This window comes from Tachypleus tridentatus, chromosome 2 (assembly GCF_004210375.1).
Source record: "Tachypleus tridentatus isolate NWPU-2018 chromosome 2, ASM421037v1, whole genome shotgun sequence".
In the NCBI taxonomy this organism is placed as follows: domain Eukaryota; kingdom Metazoa; phylum Arthropoda; class Merostomata; order Xiphosura; family Limulidae; genus Tachypleus; species Tachypleus tridentatus.
Genome location: NC_134826.1, coordinates 132,334,272 through 132,361,128, shown reverse-complemented (window position 1 = coordinate 132,361,128; position 26,857 = coordinate 132,334,272). Strand labels below are relative to the sequence as shown.

General features: G+C 35.0%; 1 protein-coding gene across 3 annotated transcripts in view; it reads right to left on the bottom strand.

Moving 5' to 3' along the window:
- Positions 1 to 23,253, bottom strand: part of LOC143245135 (inaD-like protein) — a 59,811-nt gene extending 36,558 nt beyond the window's left edge. For all 3 annotated transcript variants that reach the window (XM_076491069.1, XM_076491070.1, XM_076491072.1), the window contains exons 1-2: positions 23,167 to 23,253; positions 4,034 to 4,592 (exon numbers count right to left, since the gene is read on the bottom strand). In XM_076491069.1, the coding sequence (XP_076347184.1) occupies positions 4,034 to 4,154 (121 nt within the window). In that variant the 5' untranslated portion in view covers positions 4,155 to 4,592; positions 23,167 to 23,253. The remainder of the gene's footprint in view (positions 1 to 4,033; positions 4,593 to 23,166) is intronic.
- Between the last annotated feature and the right edge of the window lie 3,604 nt (positions 23,254 to 26,857).

The window sequence follows — 26,857 nt, the reverse complement described above, 5'->3', positions numbered from 1 at the left end:
TATAAACCTCGGAAACTATCACTGTAATTAACGCTAATTGATCGGGAAACTTCAGGTACTTGACCAGGAACATTTATGGATTTCGAATATTACAAACGCTTAACTCCAGCGGATTCACACTGGACATTAGTATTTTACGAAGGTATTGTATAACTTCAGTGACGAAAACCTCGATATATGATTAGCAAGGAATGTAGAGCTAGCTAGCTTTTTTGTTAAGTGAATTGTACCAACAACAACTTGAAATTAATTCGCTCATCGTAAAACCTTGATAAGATCTCAAGGAATTTTTTAGACCAGAAAGAATGGCCCTGCATGGCCAGGTGGTTAAGGCACTCCACTCGTAATCTGAGGGTCGCGTATTCGAATCTCCGTCATACCAAACATGTTCGCCCTTTCAGTCGTGAGAGCATTATAATGTGACTGTAAATCCCACTATTCGTTGGTAAAAGAGTAACTAACAGTTGGCGGTTGGTGGTGATGACTAGCTGCCTTCCCTCTTGTCTTACACTGCTAAGTCAGGGATGGCTGGCGCAGATAACCCTCGTGCAACTTTGCACGAGATTCAGAACAAACCAAAGCAGAAAGAAGACTCGATATTGTTTGCGAGTTTGTAATTTTGTATATAGATCATTATTTGCAACAATCAATATTGCAAATTGTTTTAATATTTGTATATTAAAATACACTGCTGGCCAAAATCTTAAAGCCAATGAACATAAAGAAACAATATGCATTTTGCATTGTTAGATTCAACCACTTATTTGAATAGAGCTTCGAAAAATGAAAATAAGAGAAGGGAAAATAAAAAAAAACTTTTTCAGCACTTAATAGGGAAAATATAAACACTATGACATTAGCCTAAATACCAGCTGGTCAAAAGTTTAAGACCATATCAAAAAGAAGTCCTAAACAGGGTAGGAAATGCCAAACAAGAGGTCTCAGTAGTGAGTTGCACGGCCATCATTGCGAATAGCTGCAAATATTCGCTTTGGCATGGTCGATATAAGCATTTGCAGAAGGCTGGTTGGAATGCTATTCCAATTGGTGAAGATGGCTCCACGAAAATGATGCACTGTTTGGAATTGACGTCCATTTCTATAGACTTTCCTTGCCATCCACCCCCAAATATTTTCAATGGGGTTCAGTTCGGGCGAACACGCTGGATGGTCCAAAAGAATCACGCAATTCGCCATGAAAAAAGTCCAATGTCCTGCGGGCATTGTGGATTGCAGCGCTATCCTGCTAAAAGATCCAGTCATTTCCACACAAGCGAGGGCCTTCAGTCAATTAAGGATGCTCTCTCCAACATGCTAATGTAGTCAGCTGCTGTTTGACACCCCTGTATAACCTGAAGCTCCATTGTTCCATGGAAGAGAAGGCGCCCCAGTTCATGATGTAACCTCCTCCACTGTGTCGTGTAGAAAATGTCTCCGGTGGGATATCCTTACCGTACCAGTAACGTTGGAAGCCATCTGGACCATCCAGGTTATTTGTTTTTCATCAGAGAACAAAACTTTCTTCTACTTTTTATGTCCCATGTTTGGTGCTTCTCAGCAAAGTTTAACCGAGCTGTTTCGTGGTGTGGAAGAAAGAGTGGCCTTTGAAGACGTTTACGGTTTTTAAAACCTTTCTCTCGTAGATGCCGTCTTATTGTTCTTGAGCTGAATTCTGCGTCCATAAGGGCCTTAATCTGGTTCGACGATCGGCTGGTGTCTTGTCGGATAACCTGTCGAATCCTCCTGCTCAACGCCGGCGAAATTTTCTTGGGCCGTCCACTTGAAATTCTCGTTCCGTAGCCTTCAGGCAATGGCGCGTTGAGAGAGACCTTTCTTTTGCAGTTCGACAATTCTGCCACATTAAAACTTTGTCAACTTTTAAGCCTTTGCCATATTTTTACCAAATGTAACACAGGAGATGTAAATGAGAGATGTTGACAACGCTAATGCTTGAACACAAACGACTAAATTTCGTTAGGTGTTAACCGATTAACGCTTCGTTTCAGTATGGTCTTAAACTTTTGACCAGCTAGTATTTAGGCTAGTTTCATAGTGTTCACATTTTCCCTACTAAATGCTAAAAAGTTTTTTATTTTTATTTTCCCTTTTCTTATTTTCATCTTTCGAAGTTCTACTCAAATAAGTGGTTGAGTCTAACAACGCAAAATGCATATTTTTTCTTTACGTTTATTGGCCTTAAGATTTTGGCCAGCAGTGTATATTTGTATTAAAATGAAACTGTTGTATCAATTTTTTTGCTAAGTGTCGTATATTCGTAGATTTATTTAACTTATTAATATAAGTTACAATTTAACTCAGTTTTAGGCTGTGGTTACAACCAATGTGGTTGCCTTGAATGGTTACAGTTTTGCGATGTCAATACTTATTAATAGTGTAGGGATTCCGAATCACAAAATGATTATTTTAGTTTCAAAACTAGAACATTATACCGTACTTTCAGATCTAGTTTAAGTATATCACCCTGACAAAATTCTTTTAAAGAGTAAAATGCGTCTGCAATTAATTGTTGAAGTTTCGATCCATTTGTCAAAAAACTGGTGTAACAATAACAGCTGTGATACTGAGTTGGTTCACTCTCATAGCGCGCTAATCGGACACTCATATAAGTTAATGTAGGAGATCTGTGTATACTTTATTTTAACATTTACCAGTTAAGCTCTCTCAATACCAGCTTTATCTGTTTCAATAGCTCAATGACAAAAAAGAAGAAAAGGAAAACGAGACAGCAATTTATACCATGAATGATTAATATTTTAACTTATATCTTAAGTAATGTTTATTAAAAACATAAAGAAGCATGCATACAAAGTTTCCTATAATTGAGTAACATTTATATTTTCTAAAGCTACCTCTACACCTTTTTATATTTCAATTTTGTTATAATGAATCCTCCACCTCTACAGCTACATTTATATATCGATTTTATTATGTTAAAGTCACCTCTACAGTTATATTCATATATTTATTTTCTTACATTAAAGATGTCTCTACAGCTATATTTATATACCCATTGTGTTATTTTAATTCCACTTTAAGATCTATATCATGTAACATAGATAATAACCCGATCATTCATCTGCTTTGTCCAGAACATCGTGTAATTTGATAAGTAATCTCCTGCTTTAACATAATCCTGTTACATCAAGAACTGTTTGATCGCGGCGCAAATATGGGAAAGTTGAAATTCTTAAGTAATCCAACTATTAAAATGAAGTATACATGTACCATTAAATGTTAAATCTAAAAGACTTGTATGTGACAAAGTATTCTTGTTTTAACATATTAATAAAGTCAGCATACTTTTAGCACAGCACACTCTCAGATAGGAGATGGGGTGACTATCTTAAGTACAGCTGTATAAAACACTAAATACACAACAGAAGGTGGGGCTACTACCTTAAGTACAGCTGTATAAAACACTAAATACACAACAGGAGGTGGGGCTAATACCTTAAGTACAGCTGTACAAAACACTAAATACACAACAGGAGGTGGGGCTAATACCTTAAGTACAGCTGTACAAAACCCTAAATACACAACAGGAGGTGGGGCTAATACCTTAAGTACACCTGTACAAAACACTAAATACACAACAGGAGGTGGGGCTATTACCTTAAGTACAGCTGTACAAAACCCTAAATACACAACAGGAGGTGAGGCTAATACCTTAAGTACAGCTGTACAAAACCCTAAATACACAACAGGAGGTGGGGCTAATACCTTAAGTACAGCTGTACAAAACCCTAAATACACAACAGGAGGTGGGGCTAGTACCTTAAGTACAGCTGTACAAAACACTAATTACACAACAGGAAGTGGGGCTACTACCTCTAATACAGTTGCATAAAACACTAAATACGCAACAGGAGGTGCTACTACCTTAAGTACGGCTGTATAAAACACTAAATACACAAAAAATACAGAACATAAAAAGAAAAATCAACATTGAAGGTTGAAACTAATTCAAATCACTCGTTTTAAAATGTTTTGTAAAAATCGAAAGAGAAACTTACCACATATTGGTATCGGTAGGATAGCATGGCACGGAGATAATCGATTGTCTGATGTCTTTGGATTTTCTGGAACAATGGACATTTCGAAAGTTTCGTCCACCTTCCCGCCGATAACGTCCATTCTTGTTAGTATATCATGAGAGTGCTATTTAGTACATATATTCAAATCACCATTGGTCAGAAATTTGTTACGACGTCGCATAGCAAGGCTTACTGAAGACCCTACCGTCCATTGTAACTAAACACAGTCACTCAGTGGTCTTGGATATTCAGCAAATTCGCTCGTTGTACTTTCCCTTATAGAGATGAACAATGTAGCAGTCACGTGATTGCCAATATCTTTGCCTACTACCACTATTATATTGTTTACACACGCAAAAGTTTGAGCAACATGCCCTTGTAGGTGTCATAAGCAGTTTCTTCAGCATCCAGAATAAAAATTAAAGTTAAAAGTTTCTCGCTCACTGATGGAACATTAATATTCTTTTTCACTCATTATAAACATTTTTCACTCTTTAATTCTGAGGTATCCTCTTTCAATTGATATCTCTTCTTCATGCTATTTTATATCAAAAATAAATTAGTAATTAGCTCACAAGACCTAATGAAATATACAGAATTAGAAAATTAAGATATGGTACCATTTGCCAAAATAAACTAGATTCTTACTTTTAAAAATTGTGTACTTTCTGTTTCTTCGGTATCATAATACGTGTACTTCCGTGTACAACTCTTACGAGGTACGAAAGTAGCGTTCCATTTACCATTAAACTCAGATATTCACAGGACTTCAACAAAGTGTTCCACTTACCTTTAAACTCAGATATTCACAGGACTTCAACAAAGTGTTCCACTTACCTTTAAACTCAGATATTCACAGGACTTCAACACAGTGTTCCACTTACCTTTAAACTCAGATATTCACAGGACTTCAACACAGTGTTCCACTTACCATTAAACTCAGATATTCACAGGACTTCAACACAGTGTTCCACTTACCTTTAAACTCAGATATTCACAGGACTTCAACACAGTGTTCCACTTACCTTTAAACTCAGATATTCACAGGACTTCAACATAGTGTTCCACTTACCTTTAAACTCAGATATTCACAGGACTTCAACACAGTGTTCCACTCACCTTTAAACTCAGATATTCACAGGACTTCAACATAGTGTTCCACTTACCTTTAAACTCAGATATTCACAGGACTTCAACACAGTGTTCCACTCACCTTTAAACTCAGATATTCACAGGACTTCAACACAGTGTTCCACTTACCTTTAAACTCAGATATTCACAGGACTTCAACACAGTGTTCCACTTACCTTTAAACTCAGATATTCACAGGACTTCAACACAGTGTTCCACTTACCTTTAAACTCAGATATTCACAGGACTTCAACACAGTGTTCCACTTACCTTTAAACTCAGATATTCACAGGACTTCAACATAGTGTTCCACTTACCTTTAAACTCAGATATTCAAAGGATTACATTGTGGTTTTCCACTTACCATTTAACTCGGATATTCACAGAATTTCAACGTAGTGTTTCGCTTACCATTATATTCAGATACTGAAAAGATTATATTGCGGTTTTCCACTTATCATTAAACTCAGATGTTCGCCAAATGCTGATGTAATGTTCCGCTTATCAGTTTCCTCAGACACTCATGGCATTTCTATGTAGTGTTTTCTTACCACCTTACTCAGACACTGACCGTATTGTAACGCATTAATCCATTTGCAACTATGATTTGTAATATTTAAAAGCAACCGATATTAATATAAATATAATTAAATTATGGCCTTAAACCAGCATTTGTTCGTTATTAGTGGGGGTTTATAATTTTTTAAAGTAATAACGTTATTAACAATTCTCAACATTTAGGGGTTTGACTAAATATCTCAGATTTTAAATACGTTTCACACACCTAAATAAGGAGGGTTGTAAAATATCAACTGAAACAGTTATATTGTTAGATACCAATATTCACACCTGCTTTCCTTCAGTAGTCTATTTTACTAAATATCTCGGATTTTAAATACGTTTCACACACCTAAATAAGGAGGGTTGTAAATTATCAACTGAAACAGTTATATTGTTAGATACCAATATTCACACCTGCTTTCCTTTAGTAGTCTATGTTACTAAATATCTCAAATTTTAAATACGTTTCACACACCTAAATAATGAGGGTTATAAAATCTCAACTGAAACAGTTATATTGTTAGATACCAATATTCACACCTGCTTTCCTTTAGTAGTCTATTTTACTAAATATCTCATATTTTAAATACGTTTCACACATCTAAATAAGGAGGGTTGTAAAATATCAACTGAAACAGTTATATTGTTAGATACCAATATTCACACCTGCTTTCCTTCAGTAGTCTATTTTACTAAATATCTCAAATTTTAAATACGTTTCACACATCTAAATAATGAGGGTTATAAAATCTCAACTGAAACAGTTATATTGTTAGATACCAATATTCACACCTGCTTTCCTTCAGTAGTCTATTTTACTAAATATCTCAGATTTTAAATACGTTTCACACATCTAAATAAGGAGGGTTGTAAAATCTCAACTGAAACAGTTATATTGTTAGATACCAATATTCACAACTATTTTCCTTTAGTAGTCTTATGTTACTAAAGATTCTGAAAACAACTCATTGTGCACCAACTTCGTTTTTGAACTCTATAAATGAAAAAGATCCGTCACTGTAAAGCACATCTTTATACACTTCAAATAAGACTAGCAAAGATACCCAACATTACTGGTTTTAAAAGGTTATACTACAAACGTGAGGTACGGTTCAACCTATTTTCTACCACAGAGTACGAACCGTTTCTCTGATACTTTACACGTCAACTGCGTTCGGCTTCGATTTCATGTGTTTTGCTGAAAACCTTTTCGTGACATGCGTCCCAATATCCTCTAGTGACTCAGCACTAATACTAAAATAACAAGCCCGTAATACTAAAATTCGGATTTCGATACCCGAGGTTCAAAAAGTAGAGACAGCTTTGTGTGGCTTTGTGCTTAAAAACAAACAATAAACAAAATGTTCGCGTCATAATGCCATAAAGACTGAAATACCTGCCAACTCACACAGTTTATCCGATTTCTTGTATATTTAAATTGGATCTTTGTAGAGACCAAGTGGGTTCCTTGACCAAACTGCTCAGCCTCTTCCTCACCATGTGACACCAAACAGACAGACAGGAAACTCTGTTTATGTATATAAATACACTAGCATTTAAACCTTGTTTTAATCAGGTTAATTAATCCAGCGTTAAATCATAGTTACTGTTCTGTTTATTGTTAACTTCTATGTTTAAAAAAATTACATCTACTAGAAAATCACCACAGATAAAAGTACAACGATTTGAGTTCAATTGAATTTGTATGTGTACAATTTTCTGACCTAAGATTGTCCTCAGTGTTTGATTAATAAATTAGCAAATGTGGCGTTTCTTGGTTTGGACGTACGGGTGTGAGACGTCTGTTCACGACCGTTCCAACTGTTCCTCTTTATTCTGTTTATCCACAAGGTATAGAGAAAACTAGCTCAGCTGCAGAATTACAAAAAGATCAGACCTATTAGATACACTAGAGACTCGGTGAAGCAAAACGGAGAACCGATCGCAAGGAATACGTTCCCCCCTGCTTTCTTGTTCATTTCTTTAACTAAGGTTTGGTTAGATATTAAAACGAAACACCGAGTGTCTCGGTGTTTCATTCATGTACAACGCTAATCAGATGACGAAGTATTTGCTTCCGTTAAGAGTTCAAGAACTTTGAAGAAAAAAAAAGAAATAACCATTGAATGAATTCGTTATAATTTGTTTGAACTTTTAACCATGTGATTAAGCAATTTTCTTGTACGCAGAAATATGGTATATAAAATACAAAAGATGCTCGACTTGCGACGATTCACAAAGAAAACTCACTTTTAGCTGGATTGTTTATACAATACATATAAAACAAAAACATTGTGCATCTAAAATAACGTTGGACCAGTGAAGTTGCGAACAGCTGTTTGTGACAAAACATCTACCTAAACTTCTCTTAGCAAAATAGTTTCAATCCATAAATCGAAACTTTAAACAAAAAGATAAATGCATATGTAGAAAAATGAAAAACATTTATGCTAGTAGAATCTATAAATTTATCCTAGAATTATTGGTGTGTACAGTGTTTGTTACAATGTCCTTAATACCACTTGAGCCATACCCAAAATATTTTAAAAAAATACGAGCGATATTTAGGTTTATCCTGCTATTTATAATCACGATCCAAAGTAACCCAAAAATGCGTAATTAGAGGGTTAGAGAGCCAAACCACCACAATAAGTTGGTGACAATTTTTTGGTTCACGAAAAAGAATCACTTTTTCCAACATTTATCTGAGATAACTCAAGCCCCCCCCCCCAGTGGCTCAGCGGTATGTCTGCGAACTTACAATGCTAAAAACCGGGTTTCGATACCCGTGGTGGGCAGAGAACAGATAGCCCATTGAGTAGCTTTGTGCTTAATTAAAAAAAAAACAACAATTTAGATAACTCAATGTGAAAGGAGAAACTTACAACGGTACCACTAATGTTTCGAAACTTGGTTTGTTCATGCAGAAAGAAAATAGAAATGAACAAGTATACGGAAAATGGATAACAACTACAAGGATTGAACGAAACATAATTGGTGCACCAAATGGAAACGGCGTCATAACGTGTGCTTATAACTTTGGCTGTTAAAACTTCTCCAATTCTTTTACTGTTACATCTACATAATGACACTTATGCGACAATCGTTGCGTTTAAGTTACATTTCGTATGGTCCCTACTGCAAATCTTAGAAGCTTTGCAGTGTTGGCCACCAAAGCACCTATTAATCTGACAATCACAATCAGTCCTTTTTGAAAGTCAGTTAACTGGCACGTCTTTCCCTCTTCGTTTAAAAACAACTGTGGAGTTAGGCTTAAATGGCACATATGACCTGTCTAAGAGGTTACTGTAGATAACAAATTAACGTCACCTAGTCCAGTTTTCATCAGAAGAAAAAAAGAAGGACACATCTGCAAGCTGTCCAACCATTGTAATTCAAAAGTGACAAAGTCAAGACTCCCACATAACTGGTCCAGTGAAAAGTCACACGGGTGTTTTTAAGACTAGTAAAATTGCCGAATATACGGCCCGTAAGTCACTTTTACATAAAATAACTGCCGACACTTCGCACACTAAAGACAGTAGGGGTATATCATAACACTCAGCTTCTGGTTGCTATCCATAAGATAATAGTCTTGCGTAAGCTATACAAACGATAAAAAAGTAATGTAAATGTTTCACTAGCGTTTTACACCTTTATTATCAAGTGAAAATATATCGTGAAAATTATGTCAGTAATAAAAAGTTGTATGATACAAACTAAATATATGGTGACGAAAATGAAATGAAATCTAACAAATTATGTCAGTAATAAAAAGTTGCATGATACAAACTAAATATAAGGTAACGAAAATGAAATGAAATCTAACAAATTATGTCAGTAATAAAAAGTTACATGATGTAAACTAAATATAAGGTAACGAAAATGAAATGAAATCTAACAAATTATGTCAGTAATAAAAAGTTGCATGATACAAACTAAATATATGGTAACGAAAATGAAATGAAATCTAACAAATTATGTCAGTAATAAAAAGTTGCATGATACAAACTAAATATAAGGTAACGAAAATGAAATGAAATCTAACAAATTATGTCAGTAATAAAAAGTTGCATGATACAAACTAAATATATGGTGACGAAAATGAAATGAAATCTAACAAATTATGTCAGTAATAAAAAGTTGCATGATACAAACTGAATATAAGGTGACGAAAATGAAATGAAATCTAACAAATTATGTCAGTAATAAAAAGTTGCATGATGTAAACTAAATATATGGTGACGAAAATGAAATGAAATCTAACAAATTATGTCAGTAATAAAAAGTTGCATGATACAAACTGAATATAAGGTGACGAAAATGAAATGAAATCTAACAAATTATGCCAGTAAAAAAAGTTGCACGATGTATATTACAGATGGCGATACTGATGTACAAAAACAAAATGGATACTGTGTAAATGAAAACAATTTTAGTAAGAAAAGTTGTATTGATAGCGTGCGTGTAAATTCGACAGGATTATGTCACTTCTTCATTGGAACATTTTCGTACGCGTCTCCTAGATACAGAAAATCGCTCATCGTATAAACCTAACCATTCCCTGACTCATATTTTTCAAACTTTAGCTAATGGAAATCTTTTGGAATTTTGGTAAATGATATGTGCAAGAAGACAGTGCTTTCAGTAAATTGTCGAGTTTTCACTTCGCTGGTTTTCTGAGATGTGATTCGAAGCAAACTAAAGCTTCAAACATCGGAACCCAATAGCATAGTCGGTAAGAGCACACTTTGTTTTTTTTTTTTTTTTTGATAGGCTCAAATCCGCCTTCTTTTTCAGTTTTATTTTGTCAAAAATTTTGAAATTCTGTTGTTTAATAGTAAGCTCTTGTATGATATTTTCAAATTAGATTTGATTCTCCATTCTGATTGGGGTTTTGTTTTTCTTCTATCCTGCAATGAAAAATAAAAAATATCGATGTTCAGGCAAACTTAGCAATAATAATAAAGTACTAGTAAGTATCATCTGTCTAAATCTCTGGAAAATCAGTATTCTTTCTCTATCCACTTAGTCTGTTCGTTTTTTCTTAATTTCGCGCAAAGCTGCACGAGGCCTATCTGCGCTAGCCGTCCCTAATTTAGCAGTGTAAGAACTAGAGGGAAGGTAGCTAGTCATCACCATCTACCGTCAACTCTTGGGCTACTATTTTACCAACGAATAGTGGGATTGACCGTAACATTATAACGCCCCGATGGCTTAAAGGGCGAGCATCTTTGGTGCGACCGGGATTCGAACCCGCGACCCTCGGATTACGAGTCGAGTACCCTAATCTCCTGGACATGCTGAGACAGGTGCGTTTTCGAGAGTGACAACCAAATCCTATCAGCTGAATATGGGTGCTGATTAACCTCTTGTTTGTCAGTCAAAATCAGAGACGGCTGACGCAGACAGCGTTTGTGTAGGTTTGCGCGAAACAAATAGGTAAGTGTTTATTTTTACTATAAAAAGTACTTCTGTCACGAACGAAGTTCAAAACAAGCCAGTTTTAAAACCATGCATACTTATTTACTAATTTGATCGTACCAAATGAGATTATAATTAATGTTTGGTAACCGCATTCAATTGCTTGTTAACGCACTTTTGTTTTCCAAATCATATCTAATATGGCTACAGTCTACTCTTTATAGGCGTTTATGTGCTTTTCCTTCGTTTTACTATAAACTTTATTAATCCATCGTTTCTTGAGAAATTAAACGCACTTTAATTCTATTCGCCACACATGGTCTCCTAGGAAATCAAACTTACCTTTATTATATCATATTATATATTATATTCGCTTTCTTAAATCTGCCTTGAACATCATACGTTCGTTTTTAATAGGATTATGTGAAGCGGATTTTCTTCCCGTAGGTTATTTTGTTCCATTCTTATGCACCGGTTTCAGACAACAATCAATGCAAGTAAACACAACTGAAACTAAGGAAGAACTCAATAAGAACCCATCACATTCGGATGCCTGTTTGTTTTTGTTTTTGAATTTCACGCAAAACTACTCGAGGGCTATCTGCACTAGCCGTCGCTAATTTAGCAGTGTAAGACCAGAGGGAAGGCAGCTAGTCTTCACCACCCACCGCCAACTCTTGGGCTACTCTTTTACCAACGAATAGTGGGATTGACCCTCTCTCTGTCAGCAGCTAAAGATAAGGGACGGCTATGACTGAATCTTAGGTTGTTTGACTTGAGTGTTCAGTCTAAGTGTCGCATTAGCGTTGAAAATATGCAATACTGAAAACAAAGAAAAAAGATAGCATCAAATAACTACCACTTATTGGTAATAGAATAATATCTAATTTTTAGCAAACGTATGATGTAATATCTAACTTGTAGTAAATGTATGACGTAATATCAAACTTCTGACAAATGTATGACGTAATATCTAACTTACAGCTAATGCATGATTTGGTTTGTTTTGAATTTCGCACAATGCTACTCTAGGGCTAACTTTACTAGCCGTCCCTAACTTAGCTGTCATAGACTAGAGGAGAAGCAATTAGTGGACATCATCCACCACCAACTCTTGGGCATTTTACCAACAAATACTAGGACCGATCGTCACAGTATGATACCCCCCACGACTGTAAAGGTAAACAGAATCAGAGACGGTGGATCAACCTCGTGCTTCGCAAATTGGGAGTCGAACATCATAACTACCAGGCTATGTATCAAATGTATGACGTAATGCCTACTATATATCAAATGTGTGACGTAATACCTGAGTCTTTGCAAATATATAACATAAAACATACGTTTTCTGGACACGTTTTACTGTCCTTCGTTTTGATCATCTTCCAGATAAGTTCTATTTTATATTTAAATAAGCATCGCATTTTTTATCAAGTTGAGCATTTACACCCCTACTGGGTGGTCTACAAAATTGTTTTAATGCATCCTTATCCGGCAAATACACTAAAGTTTTCGAAAATAAGTCATACCTTGCGGACAAGAGGAATGTTTAGCACTGTGACTTGGATTTTGGATCTGTCTATCCAGGCTAAAATTTGTGCGATACGAAAAAATATTCCATGCACGAAAAAGCTTTATATGTCTTAACAGATTGACAAGTAGTCCCTTAGCGTGGATGATGGATGATACGGTGTTGTTTTCCCTCTGGTCGATCGTTACAAACTAGGGGCGGCGGCATATAACCTTATTATATATTTACCATAAATATAAATATAAATACTTTAATGTAATATTGTAAATGCCTGAAAATACCGGTTAACGTTTCAAACATTTATGTTTTGTTACATTAAAAGAAATTAACAATACCTTTATACGGACTTATGTATCAAGAAGCTGAAACACTAATGATAGTAAAAACGTGTTGCTATGTAAAAACGGAATGTTTTCGATTAAATTAACGTCAATAATTTTCTGTTTCGGTGAATAATTTAAAAATAAACAAAGTTACTTTACTTAGAATTCAATGGTACGACGTAATTAACCGGTTTTAAAAAAGCTGCTAAGAATGTTTGGTTTGAAACACACGACACAAAAATTCGAGTTTTGATCGATACATTCGGAACAGCGCAGATGTTGCGCAGTACATCATTGTGCTTACAACTAAGAAAAAATAAAATAATTCTAAAATTAGACTTGGCAGGAAATAAATTAGGGTAAAACTCTGCAGTGATTCACCTAAAATATTATACATTATTTCACCGAGAAAAACTAAAAAAGCGACCCCTAAGAGATAAAATAAGAGAATAACACACAAATGTGTTGCTCTGTACCAGAAATGTCAATTCTGGCAGCAAAACATGCCAAAAACACAGTATATTCAGGCTTCTCGAGTATCAATGAATCACTTTACTTTCACGAAGTTTTTCTTGTTGTTGTTTGTTGTTGTTTTGTATGAAGCACAAAGCTACAGAATGGGCTATCTGTGCTCTGCCCACCACGGGTATCGAAACCCAGTTTTTAGCGTTGTAAATCCGCAGACATACCGCTGAGCCACTGGGGGGGGGGGCAGAAGCTTTTCTTCGTCATTAACCTTGAACATGCGCACAAGTTTGCATAAGGAATTTACTTTGTTACTTTGAACCCAAGCAGGATAACCCTGACCACTATAAATCATTTTTAAAAAATGCGATCAACTAGCATTATTAATTTGTATTATTAAAAACACAAGATGGACCTAAAACTCCAATAAAACTCACCGAAATGTTAAACGAAACAAAACTGCTTGATTCTGTTGTTTTCAACTCCAGCAGAAAAAACCTTACCCCTTTTTGATCGTTTAAAAAAAACAATACTTTTTGTTTAATTGTTAATAAAACGTCAAAAGTACGTGAAGCTTCACAGTTGAAAATCGGAACCTTGTAGCAGTTGTTCTGACTGTACTGAATCGTATCAAAGATCGGAGTTTGTACAAACATTTTAAATAGCAGTGTTTGTAATTTATACACTTGTTTGTTCGTTGAAGAACAGATTAACAAAGTTACTGTGAAGAGGGGTATCATTTAACGCTCCCCCAGTGGCACAGCGGTATGTCTGCTGACTCACAACACAAGAAACCGGGTTTCGATACCTGTGATGGGCTGCGTACAGATAGCCCATTGTGTTGCTCTTGCTTAACTTCAAACAAACAAAACGTTTATACGACTGATTATTGAGAAAGCATCTGGAACTGACAACATAAAATGAGACCACGTGAAAAAATGTGGATTTTTTTGAAAAATAAGTTTAATATGTCTTCACATAAGCCTGAAAAACGAAAACAGCTTATGAAGGCACTGCCATTTATTCAAATGATTACTTACGGCATTCAATTATCAGTTAGTAGTTATTCGATAAGCCATGGATATAACACAAGTAGAGAAGATTTGTAAATAAAAGACAAAGTTTAGTTTGTTTCACAATTCTCCATTATTCGTTCAAAGCTTTTTTAAACATCAACAAACTAATCCAGTATTTAGTGACGTGTATTTATCTTTAAAAAATGGCTTAGTTGATATTGACAACCTGTCACCTTCAAAATGTCAAATATGCATTATGAATAACACCAGCTATTTCCCACAGAAAAGCAACGACACCAATTCAGGCCTAAAATGTTATTTAACGTTAATTTAACTGTTTGACGTACAAGTGGTACACGTAAAACGTTTAGCAAACTACGTTGACTAGTGCGTATACGATGTTCACCTTCGGATCCACAGTCTTGTACTCCAACTACTAGATCATGCTCCGCTGATGCACATCGGTAAATTGTAATATATTATGTTTAAGAAAACTACGCAATTTAACATCTAAAGTAATGCACATATAATATATAACATCACATTTCCTTAAATATTTTGTAACTTTCAACAACCACCCACTGGGAGTTCCGCGGAACGTCTGAAACCTTGTAACGCTAAAAAAACAACAACAACCAAACAGGTTTCTATACCTACGGTAAGCATAGCACAGACAGCCCATTGTGTAGCTTTGCGTTTAACAACAAGCAAATAAAAAAAATTATTCGCACCTACAACCATCTATGAGAAAGTAATTGCTCCGAATGAAAACCGAGAGCCGATACAATTAAATAAAATATTACTAAATCAGTCCACTGGAGCAATACGTGAAACTTATTTCTTGTTTCTTGAAGTTGGCATTCGTGACCCCATACTGCACGAGAAAGAACAACCCAATAAAATCTCGGATATCTAAATAAATATGTAGTGTGAAATATAATTTAATTTAACACTTAACCTCCTCTCTCGCTAGTAAGTTGTTAAAAGAGGCGCTGAAATGTATATATTATCAACGTATGAACGGTAAAAACAAAAGAGTTGCTTATATAATGTAAGTGTTTACTATAATAATTTTCGCAGTTGTGCACAAATGTTCTTATTTTGGAAATTACAATAACAGTATGGTTGGATAGGAGACGTCGATCACAACTGTTACATCTGTTTTGAATTTCGCTCAAAGCTACACCAGGGCTATCTGCGCTACCGGCCCTAATTTAGCAGTGTAAAACTAGAGGGAAGGCAGCCAGTAATCATTACCCACCGCCAACTCTTGAGCTACTCTTTTACTAACGAAAAATGGGATTGACCATCACCATATAACGTCCCCACGGCTGAAATGGGGAGCATGTTTGGGGTTACGGAAATTCGAATCCGCCACCCTCAGATTATGAGTCGAGCGCCCTAACCACCTGGCCTAACTGTTAAATTTAAGCTTTTTCGTAATATAAGTACATTACTATATTTAAGACTAAATAATGGGCATATTATCACATTAATACTTCATACCTGCCTCTATGACTTCGTTCAATTCCTGTCGATATTCGATCCATGAATGTAAACAAAAATGTATTTTTAGTTCATTTGTACAACCGTTGATAAAACCTGAACATGTTCCATATGTTTTGATTTTTTGTGAACATGGACAATTCGTTTTGAATTTCGCGCAAAGCTACTCGAGGGCTATCTGCGCTAGCCGTCCCTAATTTTGCAGTATAATACTAGAGGAAAGGCAGCTAGTCATCACCACCCACCGCCAACTCTTGGGCTACTCTTTTACCAACGAATAGTGGGATTGACGGTCACATTATAACGCCCCACGGCTGAAAGGGCGAGCATGTTTGGTGCGACCGGGTTTCGAACCCGTGACCCTCGGATTACGAGTCGAACGCCTTAACACGCTTGGCTATGCCGGGCCTGAACATGGACAGAAAAGCCGTTTAAGTCTTTCACGCTATCGAATCTCAAACCAATTTGCAACTCAGTGATGTCGAGAAAACTCACTTGTAGAGAAAAATATATATGTAAAAACGGCTCGTTTGGGTTGATAAAATATTTTACGTGGAGGAGCGAACAATGTTTTGACCTTCTTCGTCATCGTCAGGTTCACAAAGAAAGAAAGGAAACTGACCGAAAGCTGACCACCGTCTACATTCCGACACTCAGTTACTTACAACCCCCTTTCAAACGTGTGGTCAGCTTCCGGTCAGTTACTTCTTTCTTTCTTTGTGAACCTGACGATGACCGAAGAAGGTCGAAACGTTGTTCGCTCCTCCACGTAAAATATTTTATCAACCCAAACGAGCCGTTTTTACATATATAATTTGCAACTTAGTTAAATATGCATTCTCCGGTGGGGCTTATAATAAGTTTAACCCTCATGAAATTCTGGACATCTTGATAATTATTTTACCTATCGGAAAAATTTATAAGGCCGAGAAAAAACACTGAACCATATTTTTAGCCTTTGTTGCGTTGAAAAAAGAGAAATATATTCGAATATTTTTTTTTTGTGTGAGAATGTGTCAGAAATTACAAGGGTTTCCAGGTATTAGAGTTAGTATTTCAGTTTCGACGATTTTCATGGTGTACATTGAAAATAACGTACTTTAACAGATAGGTGTATTAAAATTATTAGTTTATTCTTTTTGATACGTACCTTTGACCTTTTGCAATATCCTACTTTCTGACAAATCATAGGAATTTTAGGTTCCTTCTATTGAAATAGATTGTATTAAAGCTTTGCAAGTAGGATATTCGCTAAGCCTACTTTGGCTGTAGTTACTGACTAGCTTTCAATTTCGTCTTTGCGAGAGAAAATCAAATCTTGCTTTTAAGAACTGACTTACAAATAGAATAGATGGAAAATATAGCAGGAATACATTTACTGTGACCGAAAAGTATATTCGGCTGAAGAGAAAGTACTATTTATGATCATACCTCTAGTAAAAGCTGTGTTTAGTTATTCGTGTCTGCATCAGGTTATCAGCTTTGTTTATAGCTCCAGGACTTAGCTAAAACCAATTACAACCATCGTAACACAGTAATTAAGATGTCAGTGGTCATTCGGAATACCATTTTCTGGAACATTTGAAAGGAAGACTTTCAGTGAGAAGTAATTGTGTAATGTTTACTACAATCCGGAGTACAGCTTCACTGGGGTTAATAAAGAGTTACATAAATGTTCTTAGTTCCAAGCTGCATTTATAGGGCACAAATACCAGGGCTAATAAATGCCATCGGCTCAACAAACAATTAATAATTTCTTCCAAACTCTATTTTATAAATTAGAAACCTATAAATAATATAATCATACGCACCAAGCAGATAGATATACATACAAATATCTCTGATGAAGTGTGATTTTAAATTACGTGGTAGTCTGCGTAAAGATAATAACTTACATTATTTCCTCTTTCAATATTTCTACTAACTTGAACACTTGCACTGTTGTAAATTGCTGTAGACCTACGTTACAAGTGATGTTAACTGAAGTAAAAGAAATAATCTTACTTGTACAAAGTAACTGCAATAACTAACATACTGGCTGATTCATTCTCTGTTTTGAAATCACTCAAAATAACCAAACAATGCTTCAGGAAACGTCATATCTATAATATAAGTTCAAATACACAGGAAAACTTTGACGTCACATCCTTAAACTTTCTAGGCGTTCTAGGCCCTCTAGCACACATGTAACAACATTAAATTATATAACTTACAACGGTATTATTCTCGATATAAAATTAAAATAAAATTGTGAAATTAAATCAAAATATTTTCCAATCGTAAACCCAATAAATGTTACAGGTATATCTATTTTACATGATTTAGTTTAACTTGTTAAAACTACATATTGTTCTTTTGTTACTTCATACATTGCTATATAATTCATTATTATGTTGCACTTATGTAGAATGTACTTAAATACAGAATTGATAATCTGTTGATGTCCACAAATTAAATATTTAAAAATTCAATTTGTTTTATAGTTACAGTAGTCATTATTCTTCATTATATACAAGGTGTAAAAATTAATACAAGTACTTAGACATAATTATAAGTAGCCATTGTACTTGTGCAAGTGTATCATTTGAGCTATTCTAAGCCATATGATAAAATAATACTAGCAAACTCTAAAGCAATCTAATAAATATAAAAGTACATTTTAAATTGCTTTAAGTCTATTTTATAAATAAATAGATATAACTCTTCTACATTGAGATATGTAATGGAACTACTATTATGTATTCATTTTAATATTGATGTTTGTTTTAGTTGGATATACCTTTAGAAATTCATGTAAGTGTTAAATATGTGTTGCAAAATTCCCGCCTATTCTCTAAACTTCTAGAAAATTCTCGAGTGCAAGAACCAACAACATATGTTTTACGAAAGCATTAGCGTGTCTTTAAATATTGTTGCCAAATAAACTTTCAAGAACCTCGCCTTAAAGCTTATACAAGATAACCAACGCAACGTGAAGAAATAGTTTTATGTTATTGTTGGTTTGCTACATTTAGCATACTATAAACCTCAGAAGCTATAATTGATAAACGCTTACTAATCGGAAAACTACAAATATTTGACCACGAACGATCATAGATTCCAGGCATTACAAACCGTTCAATTTCAGAGAATTAATTTCGAACGTTAGTATTTCTACGAGGACATTATATATCTTCCTAGGTGAAAAACCATCTTGTAAACCGCGTGGGGCTGGCCAAGAATAGCGCTAGCTAGTTTCCCATCAAGTAAATTGTACCTGCGTTTCAATATAGAATTAATTCGCTCATCGTGAACCGTTAATAAAACATTCAGTTCCATATCAGATAGAAGACTCGGTTTTGTTTGGATGTTTATAAAAATTGTTTATATAAATCGTTATTTGTAATAACCGTTATTATAAATTATATTTTTTATATTAAATTCATACTTACTGACATTCAGTTAACTTCTAAATTAAAATTAAATTTTCCGGTTATTTGAAACTGAAGTATGTAACTTATGTAGCATAATAAATCAGAGATTCGTCCAGATAAGTTATAAAACGTAACATAATAAACTGGAAGCTCGTCCGAGATAAATTATAATATGTAACAGAGGTGAAACTGTATATAGTATAACTTTTTAACCTACATTTTTAGTGATAAATGAATGAAGGCAAATTTTAGTTTTGGCACACTTTCTGGTGTAAGAAAAATCAATTACAGGTACGAATGAGCGACATATCAATTTCGTTCCTTTAAATATAACTCTTATATCACACGTAAAATTTATATACTGATATGGCTTAAAACTGTATCTTTAGCCATGTATTTATTTGTTTGTAGTAAAAGATTTTAACCCCAAGTAAACATTAGCCAGTCTATAATACACCCATATAATATTCATACTTCCTTCGAGATTAAGAATTGATTGTGGTTCTATGGGACTTGATATAAAAGTAAAATGATTGCGTTCTTATTTAGATGGGCTCTTGAGTTTTGTGTGTGTGTGTGCCAATCGTTTATTCTCATACAGGCCTTGCTTCAGCAGAGTTTGTTTGTTTTGAATTTCGCGCAAAGCTACTCGAGGGCTATCTGTGCTAGACGTTCCTAATTTAGCAGTGTAAGACTAAAGGGAAGGCAGCTAGTCATCACCACCCACCGCCAACTCTTGGGCTACTCTTTTACCAACGAATAGTGGGATTGACCGTAACATTATAGCGGCCCCAAGGCTGTGAGGGCGAGCATGTTTGGTGCGACGGAGATTCGAACCCGCGACCCTCGGATTACGAGTCGAACGCCTTAACACGCTTGGCCATGCCGGGCCGCTTCAGCAAAGCCACGGCTGTTAGCTGACACCCACATAAACAGATAAAATAGGCCTGCGAATTTAAACCGAAGTACCATGACTAAAGTAAGTCATCTATGCGTTTGAAAATATCAGCCATGTGGTTTGTTTTATTTTTTGATAAACTTGACCTGCAGCAAACCTGCACTTTGTATTATTCTGTTTCACCGCCGTTTAAAAAATGTCGCATTCCAAGTTCAACCACACATGGTTGTGTGACTTTGTAATACAAAACCGTGCATAATCGATAATAACAACCTAACCTCAACCTCAGCCACTCAAAACTGGGCGGTGATGAAGCTATAACTAATTTTGTAATACAAGATTAAAATATTGTAAACAGTCCCTATTCTAACCCTATGTATTACTGAAACTTTAGCTGGCACACGAGCCAGTCAAAACCACACAATAACAATAATTAACTATACTTTTCATAATACATTACTATTACAGTTTTAAACATTACAGCATTTATCTAGTACCTCAGGGATTTTCTAAAATTAACAGAATGTATAATAATAATATTTCAACTCACTCATAACTGAAATCCAACTCAAATTAACACTTGTGCAACTCAAAAACAAGCGATGATAAAATAATAAGTGAATTTTAATACGTGATTAAAAATCTTGTCAACAACTCATGTTCTCAACCTGTACATAATCAAAACCCCAACTGAAGCTGTCACTTTCAACGAATAACGATAACGCGATGTACATACTAGGCTTAAGAATCACTGAACAGCCGATGCTAACATCCTAAATACAATTGAGACTCAACTCATGTTTCTTCTTTTCGTTTTACACTTGCTTCCAGCCACGGACAGTAACAAAGTAAGTAGTATTGTTTGTTATCTGGAACATTTCTAAACTTTGCTGTAATCTTCTAAGAAGTGTTGATTTTCTTACTCGTACAAAAGCGTACAAGCTCTATCGATGAAAACTAACAAAGCATTATAAAGCAATAGGCCTGACATTTGTGATAAAAATCGCATATATGTTTTTCTTTTCATTCTCCGTGTGGTTTGTCTCTGATTTAAATTTTGAAATGAACATATTTAGATGGGAAAAAATATAAAAAAACAACATATGCAAGTTATATGATTCTTATCACAAAGTTTAGGCCTATTATATATGATCTTATTAGATACACAATTGTTATCTGTTATAGCCACCCGTAATTTTGAATTGATTGGTTAAAGGAAATGCTACTAGCCAACATCAACCATCACTAACGTTTAGGATACTCTGATCAAATAGTAGGATTTTACCTTAGATATTGCAATACACTTACGGCCTCAAAGTGCAGAATGTGATTTTTAGAGCAAAGGGACACGAATCATGTTCCCTTCGATTCATAGTGCGGTTTTGTAACTAATAGGATATCCCAGCCATCTTCCTAGCAGTGTTTCAAAAGGTAAAAAGATTGTAAATAACACTTTGAATATTTCAGACACTCAGTCATTGTCTAAGATGTAATTGTCATAACTTGTGTTAAGCAGAAATTAAAAGAACCATGTAAGTCTATAATACACACGACTCCTGGTAAGTAAAAATGAAAAGAACCATGCGAGACTGTACTATACAAATAGTCACAGCTGTTAAGTAAAAACAGAAACAACCATGTAAGTTTGTACTAGTCACAACCATTCGTAAGTAAAACTGAAATGTTTGTTTTGTTTTATAATTTCGCGCAAAGCTACTCTAAGGCTGTCTGCTAGAAGGGAAGCTAGCCATCACCACCCACCGCCAACTCTTGGGCTATTCTTTTACCAACGAATATTGGGATTAACCGTCACAATATAACGCCCCCACGGCTGAAAGGGCGAGCATGTTTGGTACGACGGGGATGCGAACCCGCGACCCTCAGATTACGAGTCGAACGCCTTAACCCACCTGGCCATGCCGGGCAAAACTGAAAAGGGCTATATAAGTTTCTACTAAGCACTGACTTCTGTTAAGAAAAATGTAAAGAATTATGGTACCCTATATCAGTCACAATTTATGTTAAGTGAAATGGAAGACACTTTTAAACATTGCGCTAATCAAAGCATATGCTAAGACTAAAAGTTCGAATTGTAGATTTTGTTTAAAGAAAAAAAAATAGCTATTTCGCCCTCGTGTGATTCATCATTATATTATTAAGACGACATTTCGAAAAAAGCTGTTCGTATCTGCCAGGAATTATCGTCTTGCTCTTAGAAATATTCTTCTGACACTGAAACTGTTAAGTACTTAGAGCAATGGCCAAGATCATACTGCAAATATGAAGTATCTTAATTCTGTTTGTTGTTTCAATTATCACTAGTCTACTTTTCACTATTTTAATCAATAATTAATAGTATTTTCTCTATACTGAAACTGTCAAGTACTTAGGTTTTTCAAGTTTATTGGTTCTATGTTCAATATTATCAATGTAATTATAACCTATTTAAGTTTTGTTTTAATCGCTTACTTGTTTAACGTGGACTTTCCTTACAGTAATTGGCTGATGAGTTCACTATCTTAAAATAATGTGCAATTATACCGTAACATACAATTCTTCTTAAAGTAACTGATACACGTCTACCTGTTTTATGAATAATGTAGTAAAAACACAGTCACAACTAGAACAGTTTTTACGTTACGTAGCACTCAAAATACACACTTAGAGAAGTTTAACTGTTGTGAACTGAAAGTGAACGTTAGGATCTAATATATCCAAAAGTTATAGAAGCGCACCATTCCAAGTTATAAAAATACTTGCATAAAACACCTCTTTTTTAAAAAAATGTTGTTTCGAATATTTCACACATTCAGCAAACATTATTCGGAAAATATTTATTCTTACCGTTCTATAGATGAAGTTCCATCAAGTCTTACCGAATCACGGTACTTCTCATAAGTATTAGGCAATCTTCGTGTTGCTCGCGTTCCCGATCAGCCTGGCGAAGCTTACTCAACATACAATTTGTCGCTAGAGGGCGAAAGACGTTTTTATATCACTGACATTTGTATAATTCTGGATTTTATATAACAAACACTAAAAGCATGGAAATTGTTACATTTCGCTACTCTTGAAATTTTTATTTAGCTGAATAGAGCTAATTTTCACTTTGATTCGATTGGGCATTTGTAGGAATAAAAACGGAAGTATTCCCTAAATCAATTTCTATTCGAAAACACCTTCTTTGGGGAACAAATTACCATGTCCGATTTTAATAAATCAGAAATTCATTTTGAAAAATGAGATTAGATACTGGATATGGTAAATAAATATTTTAAAATTATGGAATGCGAAAGGTCTGCCTAATAACTGAATGGCCATTCTGCTAGTGGCGTTGTTTATAAGATATTTATTATATATATACTTTTTAAGTAGAGTATTTGCAACTACTTGAAATTTCAGACATCGCTGGATAGGTATCGCTATACATATATCACCTGAGAGACATCACCAGACAGGTATCATTTGACTTTGGAAAATCCTAATTAAGTTTCTTAAACATGTAAAAAAAAAACTTTAAGAGATGGCTATTTTCTTATTCTATGTAGTTGTGAAGTCTAAACACACACACGCATGGAATCTAAGTCAGTATGTTTGTAAAGTATTGTAAAAGTGAAGAAACTTATTTTAGTAAACCTCTACTAACACTGTGCAAGGAAACTTATATAATATAACAAAAAATATAATGTACCTCAACTCTCTACAGTCTGAAAAGTTGGGGAGTGTGGCCAGGCGGTTACAGGTGGTAAGGCGCTCCACACTCGTAATCTGAGGGTCGCGGGTTCGAATCCCCATTGCACCAAACATGCTCGTCCCTTTCAGCCGTGGGGGCATTATAATGTGCGGTCAATCCCACTATTCGTTGGTAAAAGAGTACTCTAAGAGTTCGCGGTTGGGGAAGGGGCAGTGACTAGGTGTCTTCCCTCTAGTCTTACACTGTTAAATTAGGGACGGCTAGCGCAGATAACCCTCGGGTAGCTTTGCGCGAAATTAAAAGTAAACCAAACCGCGTATATATATATATTGCAATGTTGCCGCATATATTATATTGGTTGCTAGCGCGATTAATATGTGCTTTAACTTTCCATCCTAACATTTGATGCATTAGGCACACATTTTTTGCCGCTTTCATGGGACTCGAACAGTGGGCCCGGAGAAATACCTTCGGCCTCCCCTCCTTTTCGTGAATCTGTGTATACAGATATAAATGTGATGAAATAGACAGACATACGTGTAAATAAGTGTGTGGACGTATGTGGCCAACTCTGTGTATTAGTACAATGTTTCATTGATTAAAGACTGTATCTTACGTGCGTGTTCTTTCCAAAAATATAGAATGCAGTGAAAAACGCATCAAACAAAAATACCTTAAAGTGTAGAAAATATCATTTGATGTAATGTGCATTTTAGAGCTAACTGGATACTTAGGTAAGTAGTTAATCTTCCCAGAACCGATGTAAAATCTTCTTATGAAATTAGGTTACTATAAAGGTGGTATGTTTAAACAAAAGAGTAAAATACTGCTTTCATTTGTACTTCAATAATATCTCTCACATCATGATTCAAACTAATGTGCATTTTGTTAAAAATTATTACTAGGAGTTAAAACATTAACGGTTTCTAAGCAAACAGAAAACTATGATGCGTGTGGCTCTTAACTCGAGAGATAGTAGGCCACAAGAAATAACCAGTTTAATATTACTTTGAGGAAATTGCATTTTGCATGTGAGGCGTTAAAAGCTTTTGACATTTCTGTCGAAGATCACTGGAAAAAAAACATTTTTAATGATAATAGACCTCTAAGTACGTAATATACTTAGAAACTTTAAATAATCAGTAGAAATAATTTCATATAGAATAGACGTAGTGAATGTGTGAGTGACATTAAAAATACCAGAATACTTATGCTACAATTAGACTAATATTTAACACGATTTCCCACATAAAGCTATATAAAAATATGAAATGGAATTTCAGAGGTAAAGTAAAATCAGTTTTAACTACACATAATTAATCGTGTTCTGAAAATGTAGTTCAACCATGGTACAAAGAAATGTCCACAAATAAAATATGTTCACATATAAATGTAACTTAAAGCTTCTGGATATAGTCCGGCAAATTACAGTAAATCTTACCATCAGAAACCACTCATTTAGGATGTTCAGATTATTTCACTGTATTTAATTAACATTCCTCTGTAATAAGGCATTTAGTTACCTTGTGAATGGATCAAAGCAGCTATTAATTATGTCTAATAAGAAGTCTGTATGTTGTGTTTCAGTTCCTTTAGGCTTACCCACTCAGACTATTAGGCTTAACTTGAGCTGCAAGAGTTTGCACTAATTATTGTTAACATTAATTAACCTTCAGTATCTTTTACTACAAAGGTTACTGTGTTTGAATTTTAGTGTAAAGTTATTACCTTGCTTGTATCTTTTCTTTGAGTCCCGTGTCCATATGTTTCACTGTTTTCTTTGAGCACAGTATCCATATGATTTACTGTTGTTTTACTAGCACAGTGCACGTATGATATAATACTTTCTTTCAAATTTTAGGCCTAGCATGGTCAGGTGATTAAGGCACTCGACTTATAATCTGAGGATTGCGGGTTCGAATCCCCGTCACACCAACTGTGCTCGCCCTTTCAGCTGTGGGTGCGTTTTAATGTGACGGTCATTCCCACTATTCGTTGATAAAGAGTAGCCCAAGAGTTGGCGGTGATGACTAGGTGCCTTCCCTCCAGTCATACACCGTAAAATTAGGGACGGCTAGCGCAGATAGCCCTCGAGTAGGTTTACGTGAAATTCAAAACAAACAAACCAAAACATTCACATTTTACGTTTATTTTCTAGGCAAATTTCGTTACTGTGTTTATTTTTTTGTTTGAAGTTTTAGTTAATTTAGGCTTGCTGGAAAAATAACGTAGTTGCAAAAAAAAAAAGCACACATTTTCCACGGGAAAATATCGCGTAATTCACTGGACATAGTTTTTCAGGTTTTCTAGAGGGCAGTGTAACCTAAAATTTTTCAACTGCTGAACATCTCGATAATGTTAACGATAACGTTCATTTTTCAAGTTTAAAAACGTTTTCATAATCTATTATGTACTTTCGTATCTACTTACTGTTGATGGTTTTAGGACCCTAGATCGCAGATTTCCTTTTATGTTTTTATGTAAGTAAACAGTCTAGTCACTAGTACATCGGCAGTGAAAATCATCGTATGGCATGAGATACGTTCCAAATGCAAAATTATAGCAGAATATTCTTCTTACAAAGCTAATTATTCAGATAGGCACACTGCAGCAAACAGTTAAAGAACGACTGGAACGCATAATATTGTAGCTTCGACCGATACAAAATAACGTGAAACATCAAATGTCTGGTAATCTGTTTTATGACATGGAGTGCGTATAATTTTACTCGTTGAACCTTCGTTATTAGTTGAACTTTCGCTCTTAAATTTATGTTTGATAGGAGTGTAGTATGTCTTCAAAATGAGATGAAACCGGCTCCAGTGGAATCTTCACGGTCTG